The sequence below is a fragment of the Canis lupus genome, chromosome 1 (genome assembly GCF_048164855.1).
Source record: "Canis lupus baileyi chromosome 1, mCanLup2.hap1, whole genome shotgun sequence".
Lineage (NCBI taxonomy): Eukaryota > Metazoa > Chordata > Mammalia > Carnivora > Canidae > Canis > Canis lupus.
In genome coordinates this window covers 37,087,694-37,112,979 of record NC_132838.1, presented here as the reverse complement: position 1 = coordinate 37,112,979, position 25,286 = coordinate 37,087,694, and the positions used below count along the sequence as shown (strand labels likewise).

Sequence of the window (25,286 nt, the reverse complement as noted above, 5' to 3'; positions counted from 1 at the left end):
TGGTGTCTCTTTATGTGCCCACATTTCCTCTTCCCAGAAGGATACCAATCACATTGGATTAGGACCTACCCCAACAGCATCATTTTATCTTGCTCACTTCTTTAAAAATCCAGTCTCCAAGTTCAGCCACATTTTGAGGTCCTGGGGATTAGAGTTTCAAACAATGAATTTCAGGGGACACAATCCAGCTCATTACAGGGAAGGAAAGGGTTTGTTGCACCACTGGAAAAAAATCCTCCATGGAATCCTTCTCTGCAACATTTAGGAAATTCATGCCCATTTGGTACATGAGAACCCAGGCTCAGCTCCAAGAATTCCTCATGGTCTGCACTCTTCCCCATGTGCTCAGCCTGCGTGATGCTTCCAAAGTGGAGTTGGCCTCTTGGCTCAGAAACACATGGGCCATTTTAAACTCATATTTTTAACAATAACCACTGACAGGCTTGCTGGATTTCCATCCCTGTTGAAAAGTCATGGGCTCATTCTCTGACTGATCAGGATGCTGAACTCCATTAAAAGTGTCAGACTCTGAGGACTCCCACAGTTCGAGTCAAGCAGGTATTAGCTCCACACACTGGATAGTGCTGTTCTTGTGAATATTTATCAAAGCAGATGAGCCATGTTTAACCACATGTCTGTTTGCTTGAAAATCTCTGTCTTCTGTGTCAGCTAACATGCAGGGATATCTACCAAGGATTCCCATGAACACAGCAGGCTGACCTTAAACTCTGTGAGTTTTAGGAAAGCAATGGGTATTTGCTGTTGGCCAACCAGAGTGAACATTTCCAAAACTGTCACTGTCAATCACACAATGAGACTCCTGGGGCTGTCTCATGTCATTTGTATCTGGGAAACAGGTAATTAGTCATATATGAGAGCAGAAAAGGAAGAGATGTTTTTATCAATTATTTTCCAATTTCCAAACACTTAATGTTGTTTCATCCATATTTGCAATGTTGTATTTTTCCTCTTGGGTTTACAGTGAAGTGTTTATACCCTGGCATAATTGGGCTTTGACATAACCAGGAAATCTCTGTCGTATCCATCTCAGGTGGTAGGGACGAGGAGATGCATTGCAAAGTTTCAGTGAGCAGGGCTCAAGGGCAGGCAGGCCATCTGTAGGCTTCCTCTAGTCTCTTTTCTTTCTCCATGTCTATCTCACCCAACGTTTTGGTGTCCTCCACTCCCCCATCCTTACCATTAAAACTGTGAGTCACATACAGCTTCCAGTCATACACCCATTCTGCTTTCTGCCATCACGAAATGTTTGAAAGCCTAGTGACACATTTACCATGAAACTGGGCTTTCTTTATTATTTTTTTAAATTTAAATTCAATTTCCTAACATATAGTATAATACCCAGTGCTCATCTCATTGTATACCCCTTTTAATGCCCATCACCCAGAAATTGGGCTTTCCAAATAACCAACAACTTCATTAGAAAAGCCAGTTTCTTTCCAGTTACCTCCACATTAACATCTCTAGGGGTTTCTACTGTATCCCCAGTGCATGTGCTGGCTGGAAGGATAAAACCTGAATGTATCAACTCTCTTCCAGGGAAGCATTCTGTCTCCTGCAACCCCTCTATCCTGCTGTGAGTGGACACCGTGATAAGGCTGTTCCACCCACATGATGGCCCTAGAGGGGGAGAAAGAACATCCTTATTCCCATAATGTAAATTCTAATTTCTGATTAAGTATATTTAGTGAAGAGTGGAGATGAGAATGTATGAGAGTGTATGAGACAAGAAGACTCCCTGAGTACCTCTTGTCTACTGAAACTGAATCATAACACTTCTATGGCAATGAACCTGAATTGCTTGATATCCGTTTCTGTCACAACGTGCCTTGGGTTTCTGCCTCCAAGGGAATGTGTTCATTACAGTGAATAAAAATGTGGAGCAGGGGAGGGGAAGTGATATTCTTGTTCAACCTCATGTCTTGCTCCATCAAGTTTTCATTTTTTCCCTGATCTATCTTTTTATGGAAAATTAATAGGGACTGTAATTACTGTTAGAAAGAAAGAGGTCAGAACCACTCTTTTGCTTGCAGAGAGAGCCTCAGAGGCCAAGGAGAGGCATCTGACCAGAGACACTGTTTGCCACTCTCTCCTCTGTTTTAGAGATTAAAAGCTGGTTAGCGCTATTCACCAAGAGAAGGCACAAAAAATGAAATTGGCCCCTTAACCGTCAGGAGTCAGAGAGGTGCCTCTTATCCTGGTAGGTAGTTCATTGCAAAACTGCCAGTCCTACATACCTTAGGCCTTTCTGTTTCTATTTTTCCAAAGTTTAAAATGATGCAACCATTTAAGATGCTATACAGAGGAAGAAACTGAGGACAAGCCTCAGGAAATTGCTGCAATTAAAAGATGAAGGAGGGTAGAAATATCTAGGAAAATGATGTGCCATCTCAGACTCACATCTGTGTCCAATCTGCTCCCTGTGTGTCAGAAAAAGTTATAGGATTCCATGCTTGCTGTAGCCATGGAGCAGAATGGCAGATGCACTAAGCTCAGGACCTACAAGCCAGCCAGCTCTTTCAAGGTACGTTGACTGGCCAACTGATGGTCCTCCCTGCAACCTGACCTGACTCTTGTTCTTCAGTCTGCCACTGCGGTCTCAAGCTTCCTGGGAAAGCCAACCAGGAGGAAGCATGAAGCTGAGGACGAGAGAGGGGGATTAGGTTGCAGTGACAATATTTTGGTAGGCACATACCTCCAAACTCCAGTTGGATGTTTAAGAAATGTGGGGCAACTTGGCTCTCTTTCTTTTTTTTAATATTTTATTTATTATTATCATTTTTAAATTTATTCATGAGAGACAGAGAGAGACAGAGAGAGAGAGAGAGAGGGCAGAGACATAGGCAGAGGGAGAAGCAGGCTCCATACTGGGAGCCTGTCATGGGACTCAATCCCAGGTCTCCAGGATCATGCCCTGGGCCAAAGGCAGGCGCTAAACTGCTGAGCCACCCAGGCATCCCTGGTTCTCTCCTTCAATTCATGTGGTTTGAATGTCTACCTTGGTTTTTGTAGGTCAGTTTAACTCACATACTTAATCTTAAGGCCTGTAAGAACCTAGAGCCCATACAAGATTTCTCCCAATTCTTGATGTTTATGCTGCCTTCTGCCTCCACCTTGTATCTAGGGGAGCCACTTATGTCACTGCCAAGGCAAACGCCTCACCTTCACCTAAGTCCATAATAGATGTCTTCATGTCACACCATGTGTGAGGATGTTAACTTTACTGGAGGTGTAGGGACTCAGGGAAGGGTCCTATCCCACAATAGGCAGCCTTCAGCAAATCCTCCTTGACCTCAATGACATTTTTCTGTCTCCTTCCTTCCAACCCCTTTTCCAGAATAAAAAGCACATTTCTCCTTTCATCTTGTATAGAACAGTTGTATTTCTTCCAGTAGACCATGAAACATCACTACATTATCCCCAAGCTCTGCCAGGGTATTGTTCCAAATACGGAAACAGTTCTCTTCTAAAGGGAAATTCTGATGTCAGATGTCTATCAGTTATATTGACCATCTCAGAAATGGCATTTGTGTTTCCTATTGCTAAAGAAGGGATAGAAAAATGAGGCACCAAAGTGGGGAGTCGGGGGATGGAAGTTAGTTAATTAAAGTTAGTTATCTGTTACCTAACCAGACTTTTCTCAGGTCTTATGTTTTCCTGTTCTAGGTGTTAGCAACAAATGGATTTTCTAGAATTTTGTGTTTTTATATTGAGACACAACCTTGGAGGAACTGTTGTTGGGTCACCAGGTCTTAAGCATGACCTCCCTTATGCGTGCTTTACCACTCTGCTCTCATTTGAAACAGTGCTGGATGATTTTGTGGCTCCCTTTCAAAAGTGCCATCTGTTGATTGCCATCTCTCAATGACTACTTTGTCAAGCTCATTTTCTGGTATAACAATGAATTTGGCTACTGCAACCAAGTGGTGGACCATATGGTCTACATGGCCTCCAAGGAGTAAGAGCAACCTAGATCACCAGCCCTAGTGACTGGTGGAAGAAGAAGCAAGAGGAAGAGACAGGCCCTCAGTTCTGGAGAGTATGTATCCCAACTCATCCCCCAACACCCTGAGAATCTCTCAACCTCCACAGTTTCCATCCCAGACCCCCTGAACAATGGGAGGGGCTTGTGGAGCCCTGCCTAGTCATGCACCATCAATGAAGTATACTGTACCCAGCATCACCGCCCTAAAAGTGCCATCTATCACATATTATGTTAAGTAAAATGCAAATTAACTTCATATTGAGAAACTGTTGTCACTGCAGGGTCTGAGACATATCCAAGGGTTAGGAAACATACATTTAAATGTGTTCTCTTGCATTCAAACCATACATTTCTGAGAAGTGCCTCTCCATTAGTCTGCTCAGACTGGCATGACAAAATATCACAGACAGGGTAACTCAAACCACAGAAATTACTTTTCTCATAATTTTGGAGGTCAAAAATCTGAGGTCAAAGTGCTATCAGGGTTGTTTCTAGTAAGCCCTCTCTTCCTGCTTGTAAATGGCTGTCTCCCCCTCTGTATTCACATGGCTTCTTCTCTATGCATGCGTCGGGGGAGAGAGAGAGATCTTTGGTGTCTCTTCTTCCTCTTATAGAAAGGCACCAGGACCACCAGATTAAGACCACCAAATTAGGACCTCGTTTAACTTTAGCCCCTTATAAGCCCCTTATAAGCCCCATCCCCAAATACAATCACATTGCAAGTTAGTTCTTTAACATAATGTATTTTGGGGGAACACATATCAATCCATAATACCTTGGATCAAAGTTCTCCCAAATGGGACAACTTCAAAAAGTGGCCCTTTTGGTCAAAACAGCTACCACTATTCATAACACAGGTGATTTCTGAGATAAAATCATACATAAGAGTTTTACAGCTTTAAATGCTTTATAGATTTAACATGTTTTATAGCTTAAAAATATCTTTAGAATCATTATCTCATTTGGTCATTAGAACCATAAAAAAAAAGGCAAGGCAGTAAGGTAGCCTTATACTTACTTCAAGATGGAGGAACAGGCTCACAGAGGATAGCTGGTCTTGCTATCACCAGCCACCTCTGGCTGGTGAGGTATGGAGCTGGGTTGGAGTCCATATTCTTAGCTCTACGATGTTTCCAGCACAGGATTTATGCCTCACAGTGAGGCCCAACATGCACACATTTGCACAGAAACCAAAACAAGCATTTTCAAGAACATAGAAAATAAGAAGATAGCATCAGACACATTAAAATGTTTGCCTTGGTAGTAGGGGGAGGAGAGAAGGAAAGAAGGAGACTCCATGTCCAAAACGTCTCCAGTGTGAGGGAGTTGGGGAAGGCACCTGAAATATCCATCCAATCTGCCTTATCTGAGCCACCATCTTGTAATAAACATAAAGAAAAACTTGGAATTTTGCTGAGAGCGATTGGCATTTCCATACCTTATGTCACAGTGTCCTTGCCTCCTTGAAGTTTTACCGTGATTGATGCTGAATTATCTGTGGCAATCTTACTTTTTTGAGAGGCCGACTTCTGAGGTGAGAACACAACTTTGGACCAAGAGGCATGTTTAGGCTCAAGGCGCAGGCCCTCCTGTTACCTGAGAAGGAGCCATGATGAACAGGTTCTCTTGCCTATAAGATGGGACCAAATTACCCACCCTTAGGATTTTATGAGGGCCAGAGCAATGTGTGTCAGGACTCTATCATGAGTGTCTGACAACATAGACAATAAAGGCAGAGTTTGCTCTTTTAATTTCAAGTGAAATGTCAGGGAAGACTGGATTGATATGCTTAGAGGTGATGTATCTTCCCAAGGCCCACTGACAATTAAAAAGTGACCAGATTTAGTGACCAGTTTTACATTGGGGAAGCCCCATATGAAAGCATGAAGCCATGAAGTTCTGTGCTTATTAAATATTCACCATGATTAAAGGTATTTAAAAGAGTTTAATAATAATAATAGCACATGTTCTTTCTCAGTTTTTTCAGAAATTATGTTGTCAAAGGAATTATCCCATGATTCACTGAAGAAAACAGCGAGTTCTTGTTAATCACAAAGAAAATGGTGACCTTGGAGGGAGAGATGGTCAAATATGTAAGTCCTGTACTGCTTGGAGACTTACTAACTTTTAAAGATAGCTAGGTAGGAAAGACTCCTGTTCAAAGGATCACAGAGTGCTTGTTGTGGGCAACAGGAAAACTCCTATTTTTAGAAGAAAATTACTTTCTCAGCATTAGAAACCTCCATCTTTCCTTACTGCTTTCCACAAGACTTAATGGTAAATAGGAGTCCCCTTGAAATGATTGCAGCAAATGAACATTATAACTTCTATGTGGAGTTTTTTTTGTCAATGAAAGAATTAAATCAAACTCTCCTTTGCCTTTGAGTGTGTGTGTGTGTGTGTGTGTGTGTGAGAGAGAGAGAGAGAGAGAGGATGAAAGAGAGAGACAGAGAGACAGAGTTAGACAGTTACTAATAGAATGAATATAGGTCAACTCTCTATTCGAAAGAAGATCAGAGTCCCCAAAGTGAAGTTTCAGAGAGGCTTCCTCCTTTGTTAACTGTAAAGTAAGCAGATACAGAGCTTTCTTAAATTCCAGGCTCCTCATGGATTATGGAGATTGACTGAAAGAGACTATTAAGATTCCAGATGCACTCTCTCTTGCTCTGGGTTTAACTTCTTCTCCTTTATCTTGGCACTCTGCCCTGCAGACCAGAACCCTCTGAAATGGACATCACATCTTAAAGGAACTTCCTATGTCTCCACTGCTAATCTATGGTTTATATTACATTTTCCTTCCCTTTCACACTTCTTAAACGAGTTAATATGGGTCAGTTCCTATAATCCCCTTTTCCAATTAGTCCCCTGCAATCGGTATATACCCTCCATTAAAATGTACTTTTAAAGTTTCTAATGACCTCCACAACAATTTTCATGTCTTTTCTTGATCTATAAGTTCCTTGAATGCATTGGAAATCTACTTTCTCCTATCTACACTTCCTCCTTCAAAAAGTTTGTGGACTCACATATTCTCACTTGCAAATCCCAAGTCATAACCTTGTTGTTTTTGCTTCAGTCTCAAATATTCCATTGCATGGGTTTAACTTCTAGATCTTTTGATGTAATGAGCTACATAAAAATTTTGAAATGTGTTCATTTTATATTTTTCATGTTATGAGAGTCATGATTTTTCTTAAAAACAGAAACTCTCCCAGCCTTAGTTGAGTTTCTTTTTTTTTTTTTTTCTTAGTTGAGTTTCTGATTGGCTTCTTCAGTGCCTGTAATCTTTGGACCCCAAAACATCCAGAAGAAACATGGTGATCTGTTTCAGTGCAATTTGATTCCCCCCTACACGAGTGGCTCTCAAATTTGAACCTGTATCAGAACCAGCAAGATGGGTGGACTCAATCCGAGTTTTGAATCAATAGATCTGAGATGGGGCCCAGGAATTTGTAGTTCTTACAAGTTCCCTGGTGATGCTGATACTGATGATCCAGGGACAACACTTGAGAAGTGCTATCTGAAAAAAAGTAACTCTAAATATACGAACTATATTACTTAGAAGGATCATCTAATATTATTCCAAAGATGCTTTGGAGTTTATCAATAATAGCTTTTTTTCCCTCATAAATTTGACAACCATTTTCTCATTTGATTAAAGATTTCTGGGTTTTCTCTTAAATATATTAAGCCACTGTTCCCACTTCCTTCACCCAAAATCTTTTTATTCAAAAGTAAGTCAACAAATGTATGCATTGTGTTTCTATTTTGAGTTGGTAAAATCAGACAATCCCTTTTGTTCCCTACCTCATCATGCCTCATCTCTGGCAAAATAAATTCCCTATCCTGTTTCTTAACCCTTGTCATGAGGCTTCCTCAAGTTCAAAATGTAAAAATCACAATGTAACCTTGAATAAATGTTTTTATGATATAGAAGATGAAGGTAGAAGATGAAGATGTGTTATTTCAGCTCTATTAATCACATGCTCACTGGTTGATTTTAATATCAACATTGCTAAGTTTGCAGTCTATTTTTATCAATGATATGATAGTTGCATATGCAGTCAATTTGGGGTATAACTGAAATGAAGTGTAAAAATATATCTCCAAGACCAATGCATGTACAGCTTACTGCTTATGTACTTTTGCTATTAGGCTATCCTCACTAACATAACTTCAGCATGCCACTATAGTTCTTTGTCAACATGGTTTTACTATTTCAGGAATTTCTTGCCCAGGAAGATAAATGTTGCAAATAACCCCATTTGCTTACTCCAGGAGGTTCCCAAAACACCATTTAAATGAACATCAAAGCATTCAACTCTTCAATAGATAGCATTAGACATCTGTTGTCTCCTCATTGTTCTTTAAAGCCTATGACTTAAAATCTTTGCTTTGCTGTGTCCACAAATCCTAAACTATGATATCATGATATTTATTCAGGCCTAATCAAATACCTGCACTGAACGATTCACTATAAACCAGGCTTCAGAACTTCATATACATGACTATCTAGGACTTTTCAAGGAGAGCTCTCATTCAAAAGAAATAAAAATAAAGTCAGCTTTGTATTCACAATAGATTATTTTAGTGGGTTGTTGTTTGTTATAGGGAGCCAGAATTTGACGATCTTGGAGTTCTCATCAACATTCTACTTAGACTTCCTTAGTGTAGCAGCCCTAGGCTTTTGACTAGGAGATTGCTACTCTGAGTGTTTTTGGCCTTCTGCTAGGAGAATTTGTTAGAAATATAAATTCTTAACCCTACCCCACCTCCATCCCCACCTCCATCCCCACCTCCATCCCCACCTCCATCCCCACCGCCAACCCCACCCCCAAACCTATTTAATCAAAAACTCTGGTGGTGAGCTTCCAAAATGCTGATTTAACTTTCAGGAAAATGAAACTCACTTTAGAAATGCTTTATTATCTGCATAAATTTGACCAAAAAAAAGTTTTATTCTTGTTGCAAACTGCTTTAGTACAACTCCTCATTTCTATCTGTCTTTGTCACTTTGGTTGTACATTTATAAGAGAAAGTATATAGAAAAAAGATACCAATAAATCCCTTCATCAAACTGGCCTTTGGACTGAGATGTTTAGAAATTTTCTTGTTAGAACTTAACCTTTGAACAAATTATCCTGATCACTTCTCACACCTAGAGAACTTTCTTCAGTCTTGATTTGCTTTGTCTATGGGAGTCCAGTTCTGTGAAAGATCCCTTCAAGCTTTCCTGTCTTCTGTGATTAATCAGAGATGGCCTGGGTTTCAGGCTGAGGGGTCAAACTATGAGGTACACAAGCCCCCCTTTGACTGACTGTTCCCATGGGTTTTTCTCCCTCCACGCATACAACTACACACCCTATGGCTGGGTGTCCAGTCCCCACATTTTTACACTCCAATTCCAAATCATGAGTTTTACTTTCTAAATGACATCGTTCACCAAGGATAATCTAGAATTACAGTACTTTGGGGACTTTCGGTATAATCAAAATCGTTCATTGGAGAAGCCCTGTAAAAACACAAAGGGAACATAGTGCAAACACATACCATCTGCAAACTTAGGTTGATATAAGGAAATATCTCAAAGAAATTCCGATCCAAAATCATATTCTTAAGAACATTTTCAACCAAAGCAAAAGAAAATGTGAAAAATGTAAAGTTCTCTCCCTCTTGGATTTCTTCAGATCACAAGATGAACTTAATCGCTTTTATTTCTTTTCCACCACAGTACACATCTCTCCTCTATGGGATCTCTCCCTCTGGCACTCTCCCCTTGTTGCCTGGCTGGTCAGAAACCCCCAAAGCTCAATTAACTCTTGAAATTAAAGTACACACAGAGCAGGAAAAACCTCTTACACTTGGTTTTAAGTCCAGGTCTCACTCTGGGCTGAAAGCCATTGTCAAACAGTTTCCAAACCCTATATAACATAGAAGGAAATTTGCAGAGGAAGGCAGGAGAGCTTCAGAAACCAATAATCCAAGGTTTCCAGGTTTACAACAATTAATGGGTGCATTAGTGGGAACTCAGATGCAAAAAAATTAGGAGAATAAACCAGATTGGGAGGATCTCAAGAGCAGCTGAAAAGAGTCCTAATTACATAGGGATCTAGAGAGGTTTAGAAAAGATGGAAGCACAGGGCACAGCTGTCTGGTGGCTAGCTCCAGAGATTTTCCATTGAGAATGGATTGGGCTATGATACAGTCTCAAAGGCAAAGCAAGGATGAGTTTATCTGGTACTTCAGAAACAGGCTCTGTACTACTTTTAGGCAAAATTTAGAAGTAGACTTGAGGCAGATGTGACCCTGCCTTTCTCCTCACTTTTTGTTAATAGTCTTAAATGAGAAAGAGGGAATTTAATATGAGAGGAAAAACTAGAATGGTTAATAGCCCCATTACCAGATCTTTAATACTTTGCCGAATATTTTGAAAAAGAACAAAACTAGAATAAGACTCAGGATGAGGTGGGTGGCCACCTGGGTGGCTCAGTGGTTGAACATCTGCCTTCAGCTCAAGGCATGATTCTGGTCCGGGGATCAAGTCCCACATCAGGCTCCCTCCGAGGACCCTGCTTCTCCCTCTGTCTATCTCTCTGCCTCTGTGTGTGTGTGTCTCATGAATAAATAATATTTTTTAAAAAGACTCAGGATGAATATGTGGTTTTACGGAAAGCAAAAACAAAAAATTAGCTAGATGATCCCATCCGTCTATGTGGGACAAGATCATCTTTTGTATAGACACAAAGCGTAAACAAAATGTTACTAAACAAAAATGCATTGGATAAAGAATTATCTTGTTAGCCAAGAATCTACAGGAACAAAATGTAGTAACTAATCAGTAGAGGTGGTCTGGGGGGGAACTGTGTTAGCCTCAAACTTACAGGGAGAAATTTCTCTAAATAATAGAGGGAAACCTTGCAAATTTTTTATTGATACAGGTGCTGCAATATCCACCTGAGGTTGTACCAGTTATACAACCTTGCCTTTGGAGTGAACTATTAGACTATATTAAAACAGAACACAGAACTATTCGAATACTCAGGTGGTGGGTGTCTGCTTCTAATATCTTCAGACACGCCCTGTGTCCCAGTCCATAACCATCGCCCTGGGGTCTCTAACCAAGGAACATGTTTTCCTCCTTAATGAACATGCACACCTGCTAACTTCATAAAGAGTAGTTTACTGTGCAAATTGAATTGCCAGACTAAATATGCTAATAGTTCTTTTCTGAAATTCCTGAGGGCCCCCATTCATCCTAATGGCATAACGAATTTGGACAGTGATTTCCAATGTCTGTGTGTCTAAATCAAGCCCACATTGCAGATCTCAAGGAGATACTCGACTTCTTGTGAGCAAATATTCTACTCATATAGATAGCATTACTGGGGCTGGGCCCATCAGGGTTGAGACTGTCCTGTCTAAATGTCAACTCAAACTCACATGATAGTTTCTCAACCAGACTGAAAGATAGACTGCAGCTGATAGCCAAAAGTCTAATAATATGTCATTTGCAAATATCTTCTCCCATTCTGTAGCTTGTCTTTGAGTTTTGTTGACTGTCAGATAAAGGGCTAGTTTCCAAGATCTATAAAGAACTTATTAAACTCAACACCAAAGAAACAAACAATCCAATCATGAAATGGGCAAAAGACATGAACAGAAATCTCACTGAGGAAGACATAGACATGGCCAACATGCACATGAGAAAATGCTCTGCATCACTTGCCATCAGGGAAATACAAATCAAAACCACAATGAGATACCACCTCACACCGGTGAGAATGGGGCAAATTAACAAGGCAGGAAACAACAAATGTTGGAGGGGATGCGGAGAAAAGGGAACCCTCTTACACTGTTGGTGGGAATGTGAACTGGTGCAGCCACTCTGGAAAACTGTGTGGAGATTCCTCAAAGAGTTAAAAATAGACCTGCCCTACGACCCAGCAATTGCACTGCTGGGGATTTACCCCAAAGATACAGATGCAGTGAAACGCCGGGACACCTGCACCCTGATGTTTATAGCAGCAATGGCCACGATAGCCAAACTGTGGAAGGAGCCTCGGTGTCCAACGAAAGATGAATGGATAAAGAAGATGTGGTTTATGTATACAATGGAATATTACTCAGCTATTAGAAATGACAAATACCCACCATTTGCTTCAACGTGGATGGAACTGGAGGGTATTATGCTGAGTGAAGTAAGTCAGTCGGTGAAGGACAAACATTATATGTTCTCATTCATTTGGGGAATATAAATAATAGTGAAAGGGAATATAAGGGAAGGGAGAAGAAATGTGTGGGAAATATCAGAAAGGGAGACAGAACGTAAAGACTGCTAACTCTGGGAAACGAACTAGGGGTGGTAGAAGGGGAGGAGGGCGGGGGGTGGGAGTGAATGGGTGATGGGCACTGGGGGTTATTCTGTATGTTAGTAAATTGAACACCAATAAAAAATTAAAAAAAAAAGTCTAATAATAGACTCAGCGCCTTGGAGCATTCCTTTTAACACTGGTAGCATCACTGTTAATAACCCAGATGGAATATATATTTGTCCAGGCCATGAGTATTGTTACTCCCTGATGCCCTGTAGTTAGCAAACCTAAATACTATTTCCTGTTAGGTGACTCCTAGAAGGCATCCACTGTACACCAGTACATCTGTGTTCTGCTTGTTTTGTGTCCCTTTAGGTCAAAATAATCAATAATTGTTGCCTTCTCCTAGAAAAATCCACAATATAACTGACTGCTGTGGCCAAAAGTACTATGAAATCTCCCTCCTATTTTTCAGAAGTTTTTCAACTGCCAATTCTATGATCTAAATTTCCTTGGGATTCTATTCTTATCCAGTGTGTGGACTACCATTTTTTGTGTTCTTGAGATGCGGTGAGCTCTAAGATTGATTCCATCCCTCTGCTTACTGTTTTAGCCCAGAGGCAGCATAAGATTTTGAAAGAAAACTTATAATTTTGTCAAAGTAAAGTTCATCACCTAGAACAAGGTTTATCCCAAGGAGGTAAATTTCTTTCTCTTAACAGGCTTGGCCTTGCCGAACCTTCCTAGCACAGGAACTGAGAGATGATGAAGAGGATTTTTGAACCTCACTGGCTACTGCAGTTCCTAGCTGTTCTGAAACTTCACATCACTGTGTGACTCAACCAAATCCTCGATAACCAACCCCTTCGGGATTCTAAGGACAAACATTCTTTTCTTGAGGTACAATTAACTCTTCAAAAACCTCCCACTCAAACAAAAACAAAAACAAAAACAAAAACAAAAACAAAAACAAAAAACAAAAAACAAAAAACTAAAAACAAAAAACCAAAAAAAAAAAAAAAAACCTCCCACTCTGGGCCTTACCTAATTATCACATGTTTGTCTAATTATATATAATATGAGATATTTGAACAAGGCCTGGGTGTTCTGACCCAACTTTTTGTGAATCATCAGATCCCAACAGTGTACTACAGTTTCTCTCTTGACCTGGTGGCAAAAGTCTACTCCCCTTGCTTCGGGCACTAGCACAACAGCTAAACTAGTGGAGGCTCTATAATTTCCTTTTTTAGCATCTCCTTCAAATGGAAATCCCTCTGGGGGGCGGGATTCTTTGTTGCTCATTGAAAATAAACAACATCTCTCTGCAAGTAGGCTTATCTCCTACAAAATCCTATTCTTTTCTCCCTCACATATTTCTATACATCATTATAATGCTTTGAATCCTGCTACTCTTCTTCCATTATCTTAAAGAAGGAGGCACTTATGACTGTCTCGCATCTGTTTGCAACCTGTCTAGATCCTTGAATAGCTGCTAGGAATTACTTTAGAAAATCAAGACTTAGCTTTTAGCTTTGTTTGTTGATGGGATAGATCTTAAGACTGAAAAACTGAAGAAGAAGAAAAAAGGATAAGTACAGATGGTTCAAAATAGAGCTGCCCTGTAATATCGACCTCTAAAGTGAACAGGTGCTATATTAGAGAAAGAATGTTGTGACTACAGCTCTGTAGACCTTTTTGGTGTCTAAAACATAACTAACAAATCCCGGGATGCGAACAAAGAAATTGCAAATTTAAAGATTTTTTGCTAGTAACTCCTTTATCCAATTCTGTAGGCTTGTCAGATGGGTGATAGTACCCACTCTGTGAGTTTTGTTTGGGTACTCATGGTTCCTGGCTGAAAACTGGAATGCAAACTCTGATTACCAGCCTTTTCTTGCTATTTGTCTGGGTTGCAATGTTCATATCTGTGATCTCCAGAGGTTTGCATACTGTGTGTAGCTGTGATCCCATCTAATGATCCAACAAATCCGGCAAAAAGAACGAGAAAACAGACACTCAATGTCAGTTGAAATGACCACACTGGAAACATGACCCTTGATTATGACACCTCAAATTGCGGTGAAGCTGTGGCTTGATGTTCTCAGAAACATGAAAACCATGATATCTAAGTCCACTTGGCTTTGTCTACAGGGTCATGAATTTAGAAATCCATTGTCTTCACTAACATAGTTTTGGTGTTCCTCTGCCTTCCTCATTATGATTTTATTAAAACTTCATTGTTTGTTCCAGAAACTTCCTGAAAAACTTAGTATGTGAACATCAAACTATTCAGTTCTTCAGCAGGCAGCATCAAACAACTGTATTCCCCTACATTCTTCAAAATTCTTCCCTCAGAATGTTCACCTTGTTATGCTTTCCAATCCTAAACTATTATATTATCCCTGTTCTGCAATCCTAACCAAGACCTTTCTCCTCAGAGACACTATGAGAATTCTGTCAAGTAGTATTTTTCTCCCTTACTACTTTTACCAAAACAAACAAAAAATTACTTGACTTGGTCTTATCAACAGGTTATTTGAGGAAGCAGCAGGCCTGTATAATAGATTCCTGAGTATGGTCTAGAAAGCTTCATTCAGTAGGTCTGCGAAGGGCCTAATCAGATTTCCAGTGATTCTGAAGAAGGTGATATAAGGACCACAGTTTAATGCTCTAACATCTAGTTGCATTTATCCTTTCAAAAACTAATTAAGATTGACTTAGTCAACTCATTAATCTTTGACGCTAGGCTAGTTGCAGTGGTATATACTTTAGTCCCTCTGTTCATGGGTTTGACTCTAAACTGTTCTGGTTCAGGAACTCCACTTAAACAATTTATCCATGGGAGATAACACCCAGGAGCTCTGATGCTTGATACCTAATCTCAAAAGGATCTGTTCACAACTAGTGAACGTTTCTAATAACCGTTATTTAGGACTCCTCTTCTTATTATGAATAAAATGTGGGAAATAAAATTAATAATCAGTACATGTTTACTTAATACATAAAATGAACAGATTTAAAGAATAATTCAAACAGTTTGTGACAATTTAGAGCATTGTGTGCTCAATACACTAAAGAAATAGAGTTGGAAAATAATTCAAATAGGTTGTGACAAACTAGCACTTTGTTTTGTTATATATATATTAAAAAAAAAACTCTTATGAATAGGTCTGGGTGGAGGGAATGAAAGTTTTTACCTGCATGCAAAAGGATCCGGAATTCAAAAGGAAGGAACTATTGGAAGAGAGGAAACAAATGGTATTTATAACTCTACTTATTACAGGACAACCACATTGTGATTGGATAACATTCTGTTTTAGCATGAACCAGAAATTCCCCCACCCCCCTTTTTTTAAAGATTTTTTATTTATTCATTTGAGAGAGAGAGAGAGAGGGTAAGAGCATGAGTAGGGGGAAGGGTTAGAGGGAGAGAGAGAAGCAGACTCCCCACTGAGCAGGGAGCCTGATGTGGGGCTTGATTCCAGGATTCCAGGATCATGACCGGAGCCAAAGGCAGAGGCTTAACTGACTGAGCCACTCAGGCACTCCAGAAATTCCCATTATTAATTAAGAAAATAAATAAAAAGTGGGATCTCAGGAAGCAGTATTTGGATACCCCAGCCATGCCTAAATCCTGTTGTTTTTATAATTCATACCTGGTTTAGCATGTGCATAGCTCATCTAGGAAGACATGGATTTTAGAAATAAAAATAATTTTCCTCTAGAAATAGGTTTTCTGAGCCCAAGATAGAGCTAAGCTAAGGGCAAACTGTCTTAATTCTTACCCACGCTTTAGCATATCTCTTTAATGATAGGAATATGTTGGTTGTCATCCGAGGTTACTTTCTTGAATTAATATGATTATTTTACTATTCACTTACCACTTCTCTAGATTTCATGGGATCACCACCCATATGTAGTTGCAAGATTAAAACTTACACATCAATTCAGCATCCAAAGTGTACACTGGAGGATGTTAATAGGCAAGCAGCAAAAGGGTTCTGTTGTTAAGTGCTTTAGAAATGCAGAGTGACACATAGGCAGGTTTCTTCAGGATTTCTAAAAACTTGTAATATGTTCATGTGCACTGTGAATCTTTAAAGGGTGTTAGAGCATGCAGTGCTTCCCAAATTATTTAACTAGGGAATCTTTTTATTGGGGAAATGTTGCTATATCCAGTGCATTTTTAGTGGTCATTGTGGTATCTTCTTAGGACTCTAACATCACTAATATGTACATTGAGAACATCCCAGTGAAGTTAATATGGATCTCTATAAGTGGTGGTAAATTTCATGTTTTCCTGTGAGCTATATCTCTGTATTTGGATACGCATCCTGTGGGGTCCAGAGTACACTACATGTTTTTATAGGGACCTATCCAGCTTCTGTTACTATTATTGTAACTCCTTGCTTACTATGGGGCTTACCATCGGATTAGGAACTCCCTAAGGCAGGGATTTATTTCCTAATTCTGTCTGGCAACTTGAGCAGCGCCTCCTCACACATCCTAGGCGCATGGATATTTTTGTTTTTAATGCAGTTATAGCCACATTTCAAGTCAAGGCAAAATTTTGATCCATGGTTGATCCTAAGACTCCTCTTTACACTTTTCACTTTATTAACTCATCATTGACATTTTGGGGAGATAGTATCAAGGCTGCATTTTGTTTGATACTAAGCAGCACCATATTTTAGGCATCACTGACAATATAAACCTGCATAGTGTGGGTGGAACTGAGAGAACAGGATACAGGAGGATCAGTGGTGGGGGGTGGGGTGGGTAGGGGTGAGCCTTTGAAAGTGAAGTGTACCCGTAGACATCTCCACTGGTATGTGTGGCTGTCCACAATTTGCCAGGTAGTAAACATGGCTCATGAGATTCACAGGGTAGAATAATCAGAATGTTCTAGATTTTGATAGGCTCACTTCGGTCAGATTTATACTAGAATGCCTCAATTCCAATAGTTTTAGAATGTCATTTTATTTTATGTAAATTAAAAAAATAATTGAAGTAAAAACTTAAAAATAAGTATTTTAATACTTTTGAAAAGTAGTCTTAAAAAAGTAGTATCAGGAACTGATTGTAATTATATCCTATGGCAGCCTGGGAACTCATCTCATTTAATTACAAATTCAACATTTGTGCTTTCTAGAAGAGGACAGAGCTAGGCTGAGGGCAAACTGTCAATTAATTTTTCCTAATTACTCACATACAAAATTCGAAAGAGTACCGAAAAAAAATAAGCTGTCTGTAAAAGACTATCTGAAGCAGAGCATACACTGCAAATATTCTAAAATATGAGACTGTGTCACCAATTGGAATGCCTTCAAAATGAGATTAGTGCCAGGTTGGTTAACTTTATAAAAAGTGCAAATGAATTACATGTTTCTAAACAAATGCTTGGCAGGGGCACAGTATCACATGTGCCTACTCATTTGGTCAAAGTGAAGAATCTCCTATGTATTGTGTGCTCTTCCAATTTAACAATTCATTTTGAGCAAACCTTGTGAGCAGTTAAAATAGTATCGCTTCTATTTCATTTCTCATCTAGGTTTTTTTTCTTTGGTGTTATTTTTTCTAATTTTAATATCAGCCCCGAGGTCCCTTCCCACTCAGAGAGTTTTGGACACAGACATGCCAAGTTTTCCTACTTGTGTCTCTTTTTGAAATTGGATTGGTAGCCTGAGGAGGAGGGACTTATCTCGACCTTTGTTTTAAAAGAATGCTTCATACGAAGTCCACCCCCTTCTCATTCCACTGAGACAGTGTACATAATGCCCAAGGAAATGGACACTTTGATATTTTGGCCTAAGTCCCCTGCTTTACCTACCTCGAAGTTCATACAGTGAAACCTTTGGTTCACTGATGAACCGAAGTTCATACAGTGAAACCCTCTCTGTAGCCACACCCTCAGTGACTCTGCAGTTGCTCTCATAAAAGAAGTGGGATCTAGTCCCCAAACCTAACTTTGCAATTTGCTTTGACTAACAGGACTTAGGAGATGTGGTGGTGTGTCACTTCTCAGCAGAGCCCTCCATTTGCAGCTTGGGCCACTCTATGAGAACATACCCAGTTAGCCCACTAGTGAGTTAAAGAACCCAGACAGATTGCTGCAATCATCCAGTCTGGCCACACCACACCACACCACTCAATAGCCAGTCAACCCAAGACATATGGGCAAGTCCAGCTGTGAGCAGCAAAGTCCTGCTGAGGTCAGCTGAACCTCACATCCTATGAGCTAAAAACCTGCTGATTGCTGAGGTTTTATAGTTGCCATACTGATTATCATGCCCAACAGAAAACTCATACCCCAGGGAGTAGACAGCATGACTGAGATTGGCTCTTGGCCTCCATCAAGGGCTCACTCCTATCACTTATTTAATGTCACATCACAAAAACACTAGCTGATTTTGTATGGCAATGAAGTTCTTGGATCCTGCCTATAGTGCTGGGTGGTGTGGTGTTAGTGGTGTTTTACTGTATTTATATTAAATTTTCAACTAATGAACTCAGAAAAGTCCCTGAAAAAGCTGGTTAACTGAAACAGTTAATATGGGAGTGGGTAGGCAGGGAGATATCCAAGAGCAAACTACATTCTTTAGAAGTATTTGTAGAGGGACACCTGGGTGGCCCAGTCGATTGAGCATCCGACTCTTGGTTTTGGCTCAGGTCATGCTCTCAGGGAAAACGAGCCCTGCTTTGGGCTCGCTGATCAGTGGAGTCTGCTTGAAAGTCTTTCTCCCTCTCCCTCTACCCCTCCTCCCCCATATGCTCTCTCTCAAATAAATAAACCCTTTTAAAAAAATGCTCATATAATCTCAAAGGCAGAGAGAAGTAATAAGCTGAAGTCTTTGTGTAAAGACAAAACATTTTCTTCTGTCCTTATTTCCATTTTCAAGACTTACTCAATAGGTCACTAAAACTCAACAACGGTCTCCTTAGGAATATTTAATGGGACTATTACTTTGGGGTAGACAGGATGTATAAAATTTATGTTCATTAGACTATATCCATTTTATTTTAACAAATTACACGTTTGGGGATTTTTCTATTTCATATATTGCTTTTACTTTTAGAATCAAGTAATACAGTTCTCACCACTATTTGCCATGGGATGGCTTTAGGAAGAGATTAAAGCTAGTACCAGAATGGTTAAAATTCAGTGCACATAGAAAAAGCACATTATTTAAGGGCAGGAGGCTAAAAGTGGATTTGGAAGAGTAATCAAGTAAATACCAACAGCACCTAGGTTATTAAAACAAAAGCCCAATAGGCTTCACGTACACGTTCTTAACAGCGACATTATTTCTTCCCTATCCATAAGCTTCCATTTGTAAAGGAAATTGAGAATTATATAAAGAAGAGAGAAAAGAGGGACACGGGAAAGAATGAGACAATGAGAACAAGAACAATGCAGTAGTGTGTATGACAGAAAGTAGAGGAAAACATGCAGATTTATCAGTATAAGGCTTTTTTGTATTTTATTTTCATGAATGTATGCTCAGAACTCATCTATCAATGAACACAGCTGAGGAATATCAAAGTCATCTTGTGTTAAAATTACTTTTATTCAGGATGAAAAATACAACATGTGACCAGATTAGATGATAGTCTATGATTAGTTCTTTACCACATATTTCAAAAGAACTACATACTTATTTCCCCTTGTTATTGTGATATATTTCTTTTTTATTTATTATTACTTAGAAGGTTACAATGTAGTGTTTTATGTAGTTTTTCCTTAATAGCAGAGAGAAGACATGTTACACACAATTACAAGCAGAAAAAAATTAATACATATCTTTTCAAAGTAAGAACAAGGAAGACACCAAATCTACAACTTGTAGTTCAGAGTTCAGGGAACGTTTTTTCTTTAAATAGGTGCTTTTCTTGGGTTTGATGTGGCCTGATAAAAGCTCTAGATTTCGCAGACTGCAGCGGCATAAAGCTATTTCCAACACAATGGATGAAGATGGATCTGAGGTAGAAAGGTGGTCATGGCTTTCCTCTTATATAAAACAATTTTCTTCTCAAAATATCTATGCTGCAAATAGACACCCTTGCCCCCCAACCCACCCAACCTATTCTAAAAGAATAGCAATTTCTAACTTTAAGCCTCCTTCTGGCCAAATCCCAGTCAAGAGAACCCAAAGTTAAAATGTCCTGATGTTTTAAATACACATATGCTTGAATTAAAACACATTATTTTCTTTTTTTTTTTTTTTGGTTTCTCTACATTTGGTAATTACATGTTTCAACTGAATCAAGTAAATGTTAAATCAGAAGCTGAACCAAATAACTAACTGAATGTATTCAAAGGTACAGGCAAGGGTACCACCATCTAAGTATTAATTTCATTCCTCTATGGAAGCAGTGACATAGGCGTTTGATAAACATCCTTTCCAAATATATTGATCAAATGAAAAGTAATAAAAAATGTAATCATTCACCCAAAAGGTAAAATGAAACATGCATTAAATTTGTGTTTGCTGTCAGAAAGAAAACAACTGGAAATTTCAAGGATTACAAATGGCTTGAGTATATATAAACAAAAATAAAAGTCTCTTCAAAGGGAATGAAAGACAAAGATGTGTCCTGGTAGCAGAAATAAGTAAAGGTCTGCTGGATATTTAATGGTGAAAATCAAGATCTAGCAACTAAGGAAATGTTATCCTATGTTTTGTTTCTGTGTCAAAATGAAAATATACTTAAATCCGGTAACCTTTGGTGAAATAATCTTTCAGATTATCATAATCCTGCTTTGAGTCTCCTCTATCATATAGATTGGGACATGAAATAAATAAAGAAATCAAGACCTACTTACATAGAGCAGGGAAATAAAATGCAGGAAACAAGTCCTGATAGGAATACCAGGTAAGCCCCATAGGACTTTTATTGTGGTTATCCAAGTGGTTACTAAAGAAGTTAAGTATATGATGTCAAATAAAGTTTAGCAGTACACAGAGATGTAGCTTAATTCATATACATAAATATTTGATTGAAATATATAAACTTATTAATTTGGCCAAATCATGGAAACAAATACAAGGAAATCCATTTGGTCATGTGGCTGATGAATTATAAATAACCAAGACATAATGGTAAAAGAGTGGAAAAAAATAAATGAAGTTATTGTACAAGGTTAATATGAAGGAATGTAAAAATGTAACACGGTTTTCTAATTCTTATGCAATTTTTGTCATGGTTATTAAAAAGAAGGTATCATATTATAAAGCCCCCACCCACTTTCCCAATGCTGAATACAGTATACAAATCAGTGACAAATGTATTACCATTTCCAAATACCACTCTGTTCATTAATTTACAATTGCATAGAAAGGGAGGAAGAAAACAATAAACAATAATATATGGTTATTATAAAAACAAAATATCCTTTTCTCTTTGGATAGTCAGTGTTTTACTCCTTCAGTAGAAGACACAGCGCTCAACAGCATGTTTCAAGGAGCCATGGAGCTTCTGATTAAATGGAACTTGGAATTGGCATTTGCTGCAAAGGGCAATACTGTATGTCAGGAAATGTTGGTTGGCTAGATGAACACTTCACATTGCCTGCGGGAGGGGAAACAGTACTGTCAGAACAACATTTACATAGAACATTACACGTAGTGGAGACCTGTCAACTCTTCTGAGAAATAAAAGTGCTTCTTTCAGAACTAGTCAAATCCCATTTTGCTGTGTGTGAAGGGGACCCTCTACAGCTGTGTGACTTTTGCTCCCTGGGATGAGGTCTTTCTCTTTCATCCTGAAGGCATCTAGTCTGCTTTTTATCATTGCAGCTGATGTAGAGGACGTTTGGAAGACTTTTCCCTTGTCCAAGTTGGAAACCAAGTTAAAATCGAAAGCACTTGGCTGTTTCTTGCTAGAGGTACCAAGGGTGAATGAATTAGGCTGGTGCAAGCACCCTGTCTCTCCCTGGGGAACTGTGGGAGGTCTACTGCTGAGGGGGGATCCTTGACAATTTCAACTGGTCTCCAACTCATGCTGGGGTCCAGACAAGAGGAATGAAAGACAGGACTCATCGTCTAAAGGTGTGTAGTGGTGCCAGTTAATGGACCAGGGCCAATATCCATATAGGCCAGAGAGGATATAAATCTGGGCTGCACTTAGACAACTGGCATCAATCTTTTGAAGGAAATGTCAAAGAGCAGGATCCATCATCATTAAAATCATACCCTTCACTTCTGAATGCATCCTCCAGTTGCTTGCTCCCACCAATATCTGGATCTCTCCTGAAGATACAGCCTTCTCCACAACCTTCTTATACTTGACTATTTTTAATCTCCCATACTTTTTATATATTGGATAAGTGCTTTCTAGGTCCATATACTCTGTTTTTTTCAGGCCTTTCTTTCTCTTCCCTCTCCCCCACCCAACTTTGAATCTCACGCCATCAGACTATATCACCCACTGTGCAGTTATCTTCTGACCCCTTGGGTCACATTCCTCTACTTTTGAAGAATGGCTCACTGTCACCAAACAAAAACTATATTTAAATCTTAATGACTTCAATACCCACAGAGATTAAGTCTTCAGAACTCTAGCCTCTCAGTTCCTCGAGCTCCTCTCCTCCACCCTTGTCAGCCACTCAAACTTTCAAATGGACCTTGCCAATACCTCAACCCCTCCAACACTTCAATTTCAATCACCCTGTCTTCTGACAACTACCTCTACCTTCCCATTTACTTCCATTAGGACCCCAACTCCACCCACCCTTTGCTACCACAAGCCATTCCTCCTCCCCCGTTTTCTTCTGTCTCCTGCAACTACAGTGTCATCACTTCTTGCCTTACAAGCTTAGATGCCTGCTTCAATCAGTATCAGCATGCCTCCCTTGAATTGTTATTGTACCCTCTCGGCCAAATCACAACTTCAACTCTGGTTAAAAGCAACCCTCAGCCAACCCTGGTGCTTGTGCTTATGAACTTGAATGTGGCCATGGGACAACACACAGCCCTGCAGACCGGCCTCACATTAAATTCATATGCAGGCACCATAAGTCATGCTGAATGCCACCTCACAGTCACACGACTTCCTTGCCGACCTCCTGGTCCCCAAGCAGGTAGGGCACATCCTCCAGTCTCTCCTCACACCTCTGACACCCCCTCCCATCCTCACTCTCTGCTGAAGCCCTGGCTTCCGAGTCACTGAGACAGCACAAGCAATTTTCCTCACTGAGGTGAAGTCCTGCCATCTCTGGAGTTCTCACCTCCCATCTGCTAATTGATTTGAGATTTCCTTTTTTCCCATCCAGGTTCTAAAGACCACTTGTCTGTGCTTCTTGTTAGGACCCTGGCCCCTCATGCCATGAAGACAAGAGCACAATCAGAAGGTTAAAGATTCATAAACAAGTTCATGAAAGAACATGTTCTCCAAAGATGTGCTGAGGTCCTGTGGCTCCCTAGTGCTAAGAGGACCAGATAAGGAAAACCCTGCAAGGTATAAAGGTACAGCTGCCCACCTTTCTCAGCAAATTCTTCCCCTCCCCTCCTCAGTCAACTTTTAAAAGAAAAATCAAAACCTGAGCCTCCTCCAAGTAACAAAACCACTTCGTGTACCGCTGCAGTCACAGTTTTAAAGTCGACGGTCTGTGACAGCTGCCTTAAGTACATATCTGGGAGAGCGGTGGTCCCCCAAATCTACCCAGGGCGACTCTGCACAGTATGCATGAGGCCAGTAAAATGCTGTTAGAACACAAAGGATCAGGCACCAGGTATTTTGGGGCATCTGGAAGAACTGGCATGGGAGGGGCTTCTCCCTCTCCAGACTGACCAACTGTTGTACGGAATTAACTAGCATTTAAAGGTCAAGCAAGTTTACTGTTTTACACGGGGAATAATGTCTGGCACTCAAATCAAAAGCAGAGAATCTGCTCCCTCTGGGTTATAATCAGCAGCACCTGAGCCCATCGACCCACTGACCCTTACCTGTGGCCTGCTGGGGAGATTGGCTGAAAGAGAAAACAAAAGAAATCAGTGGAAGGTGCTGTGGCTGCCTTGCTGGCTCCCCCTGTCAGGCATGCAAAAGTGGGGAATGCACAGCTCCCAGCTGTTAAGTGGGTGTTAATAAGAAAATACGAAACAGGGATGCCTGAGTGGCTCAGAGGTTGAGCGTCTGCCTTTCGCTCAGGGCATGATCCTGGGATCCAGGATCGAATCCCACATGGGCTCCCTGCATGGAGCCTGCTTCTCCTTCTGCCTATGTCTCTTCCTCTCTGTGTCTCTTGTGAATAAATAAATAAAATCTTTAAAAAAAAAAAAAAGGAAATACGAAACAGGTTTTGGTTTTTCTTTCTTTCCTTTTTTTTTGGCTAGATTCTTTAACAAAGACTAGTTTCTTTTCCCTAGTTTCTCATATCCTATGTCCTTTAGGATATAAACATTCTACCAAAACATGCAAAACATATGCTGGCTCTCAAGTATGTACACCAAAGCCTTCACTGAATAACTAGTTTAAAAAAAAAAAAATCTTAAAATTCCCTGTTGAAATCCTGCCCTGGATTTGGTTTATGTATCCACACACAGCAAGTTCTGCCTATTTTGCTGAAGAGCACAAATTCGGACTGACAGGTGATCAGGGAAATGAAGGGGCAAGCATCTTCAGTCTCTACCCCCTTGGCTCATCCTGGCCCCAAAGGCCTAGGAAGCTGGTGGCAATGTGCTTGCCTCAGACAAAGGGCTGGCTGGCCTCACCCCCATAGTCTTGTGGGCACCTAGGCTAATCACTGTGCTATGGAGGGGCCCAGTCAAGAGCACTGGAGAAGCTGGAATATGGTGGCCAATTCGCCTTTGTGGCTGAGTTGCTCCATTGCTTCCTGGTTACAGAAAGCACGGCCAGCATAGATGATTCAGTGGGCATTGTAGCGGGGGGCACAGGAAGTGGGTCTGGGGATGTTCTGCCTCTCAAGGATGGCAACATCTGCTCTGCGTCAAATAAGAATCGTCCCTTATTAT

The 25,286-nt window shown here is 40.1% G+C and overlaps 1 protein-coding gene across 12 annotated transcripts in view; it reads right to left on the bottom strand.

The window, feature by feature from the left end:
* Nucleotides 1-19,864: 19,864 nt before the first annotated feature.
* The window catches only part of UTRN (utrophin), a 497,949-nt gene continuing 492,527 nt past the window's right edge, over nt 19,865-25,286 (bottom strand). For 8 of the 12 annotated variants that reach the window (XM_072826596.1, XM_072826576.1, XM_072826582.1 and 5 more), the window contains one exon: nt 19,865-21,885. In XM_072826596.1, the coding sequence (XP_072682697.1) occupies nt 21,797-21,885 (89 nt within the window). In that variant the 3' untranslated portion in view covers nt 19,865-21,796. Of the gene's footprint in view, nt 21,886-24,260; nt 24,284-25,286 lie in introns of all 12 variants that reach the window. The other 4 variants (XM_072826601.1, XM_072826600.1, XM_072826602.1 and 1 more) reach the window with 1 other exon arrangement.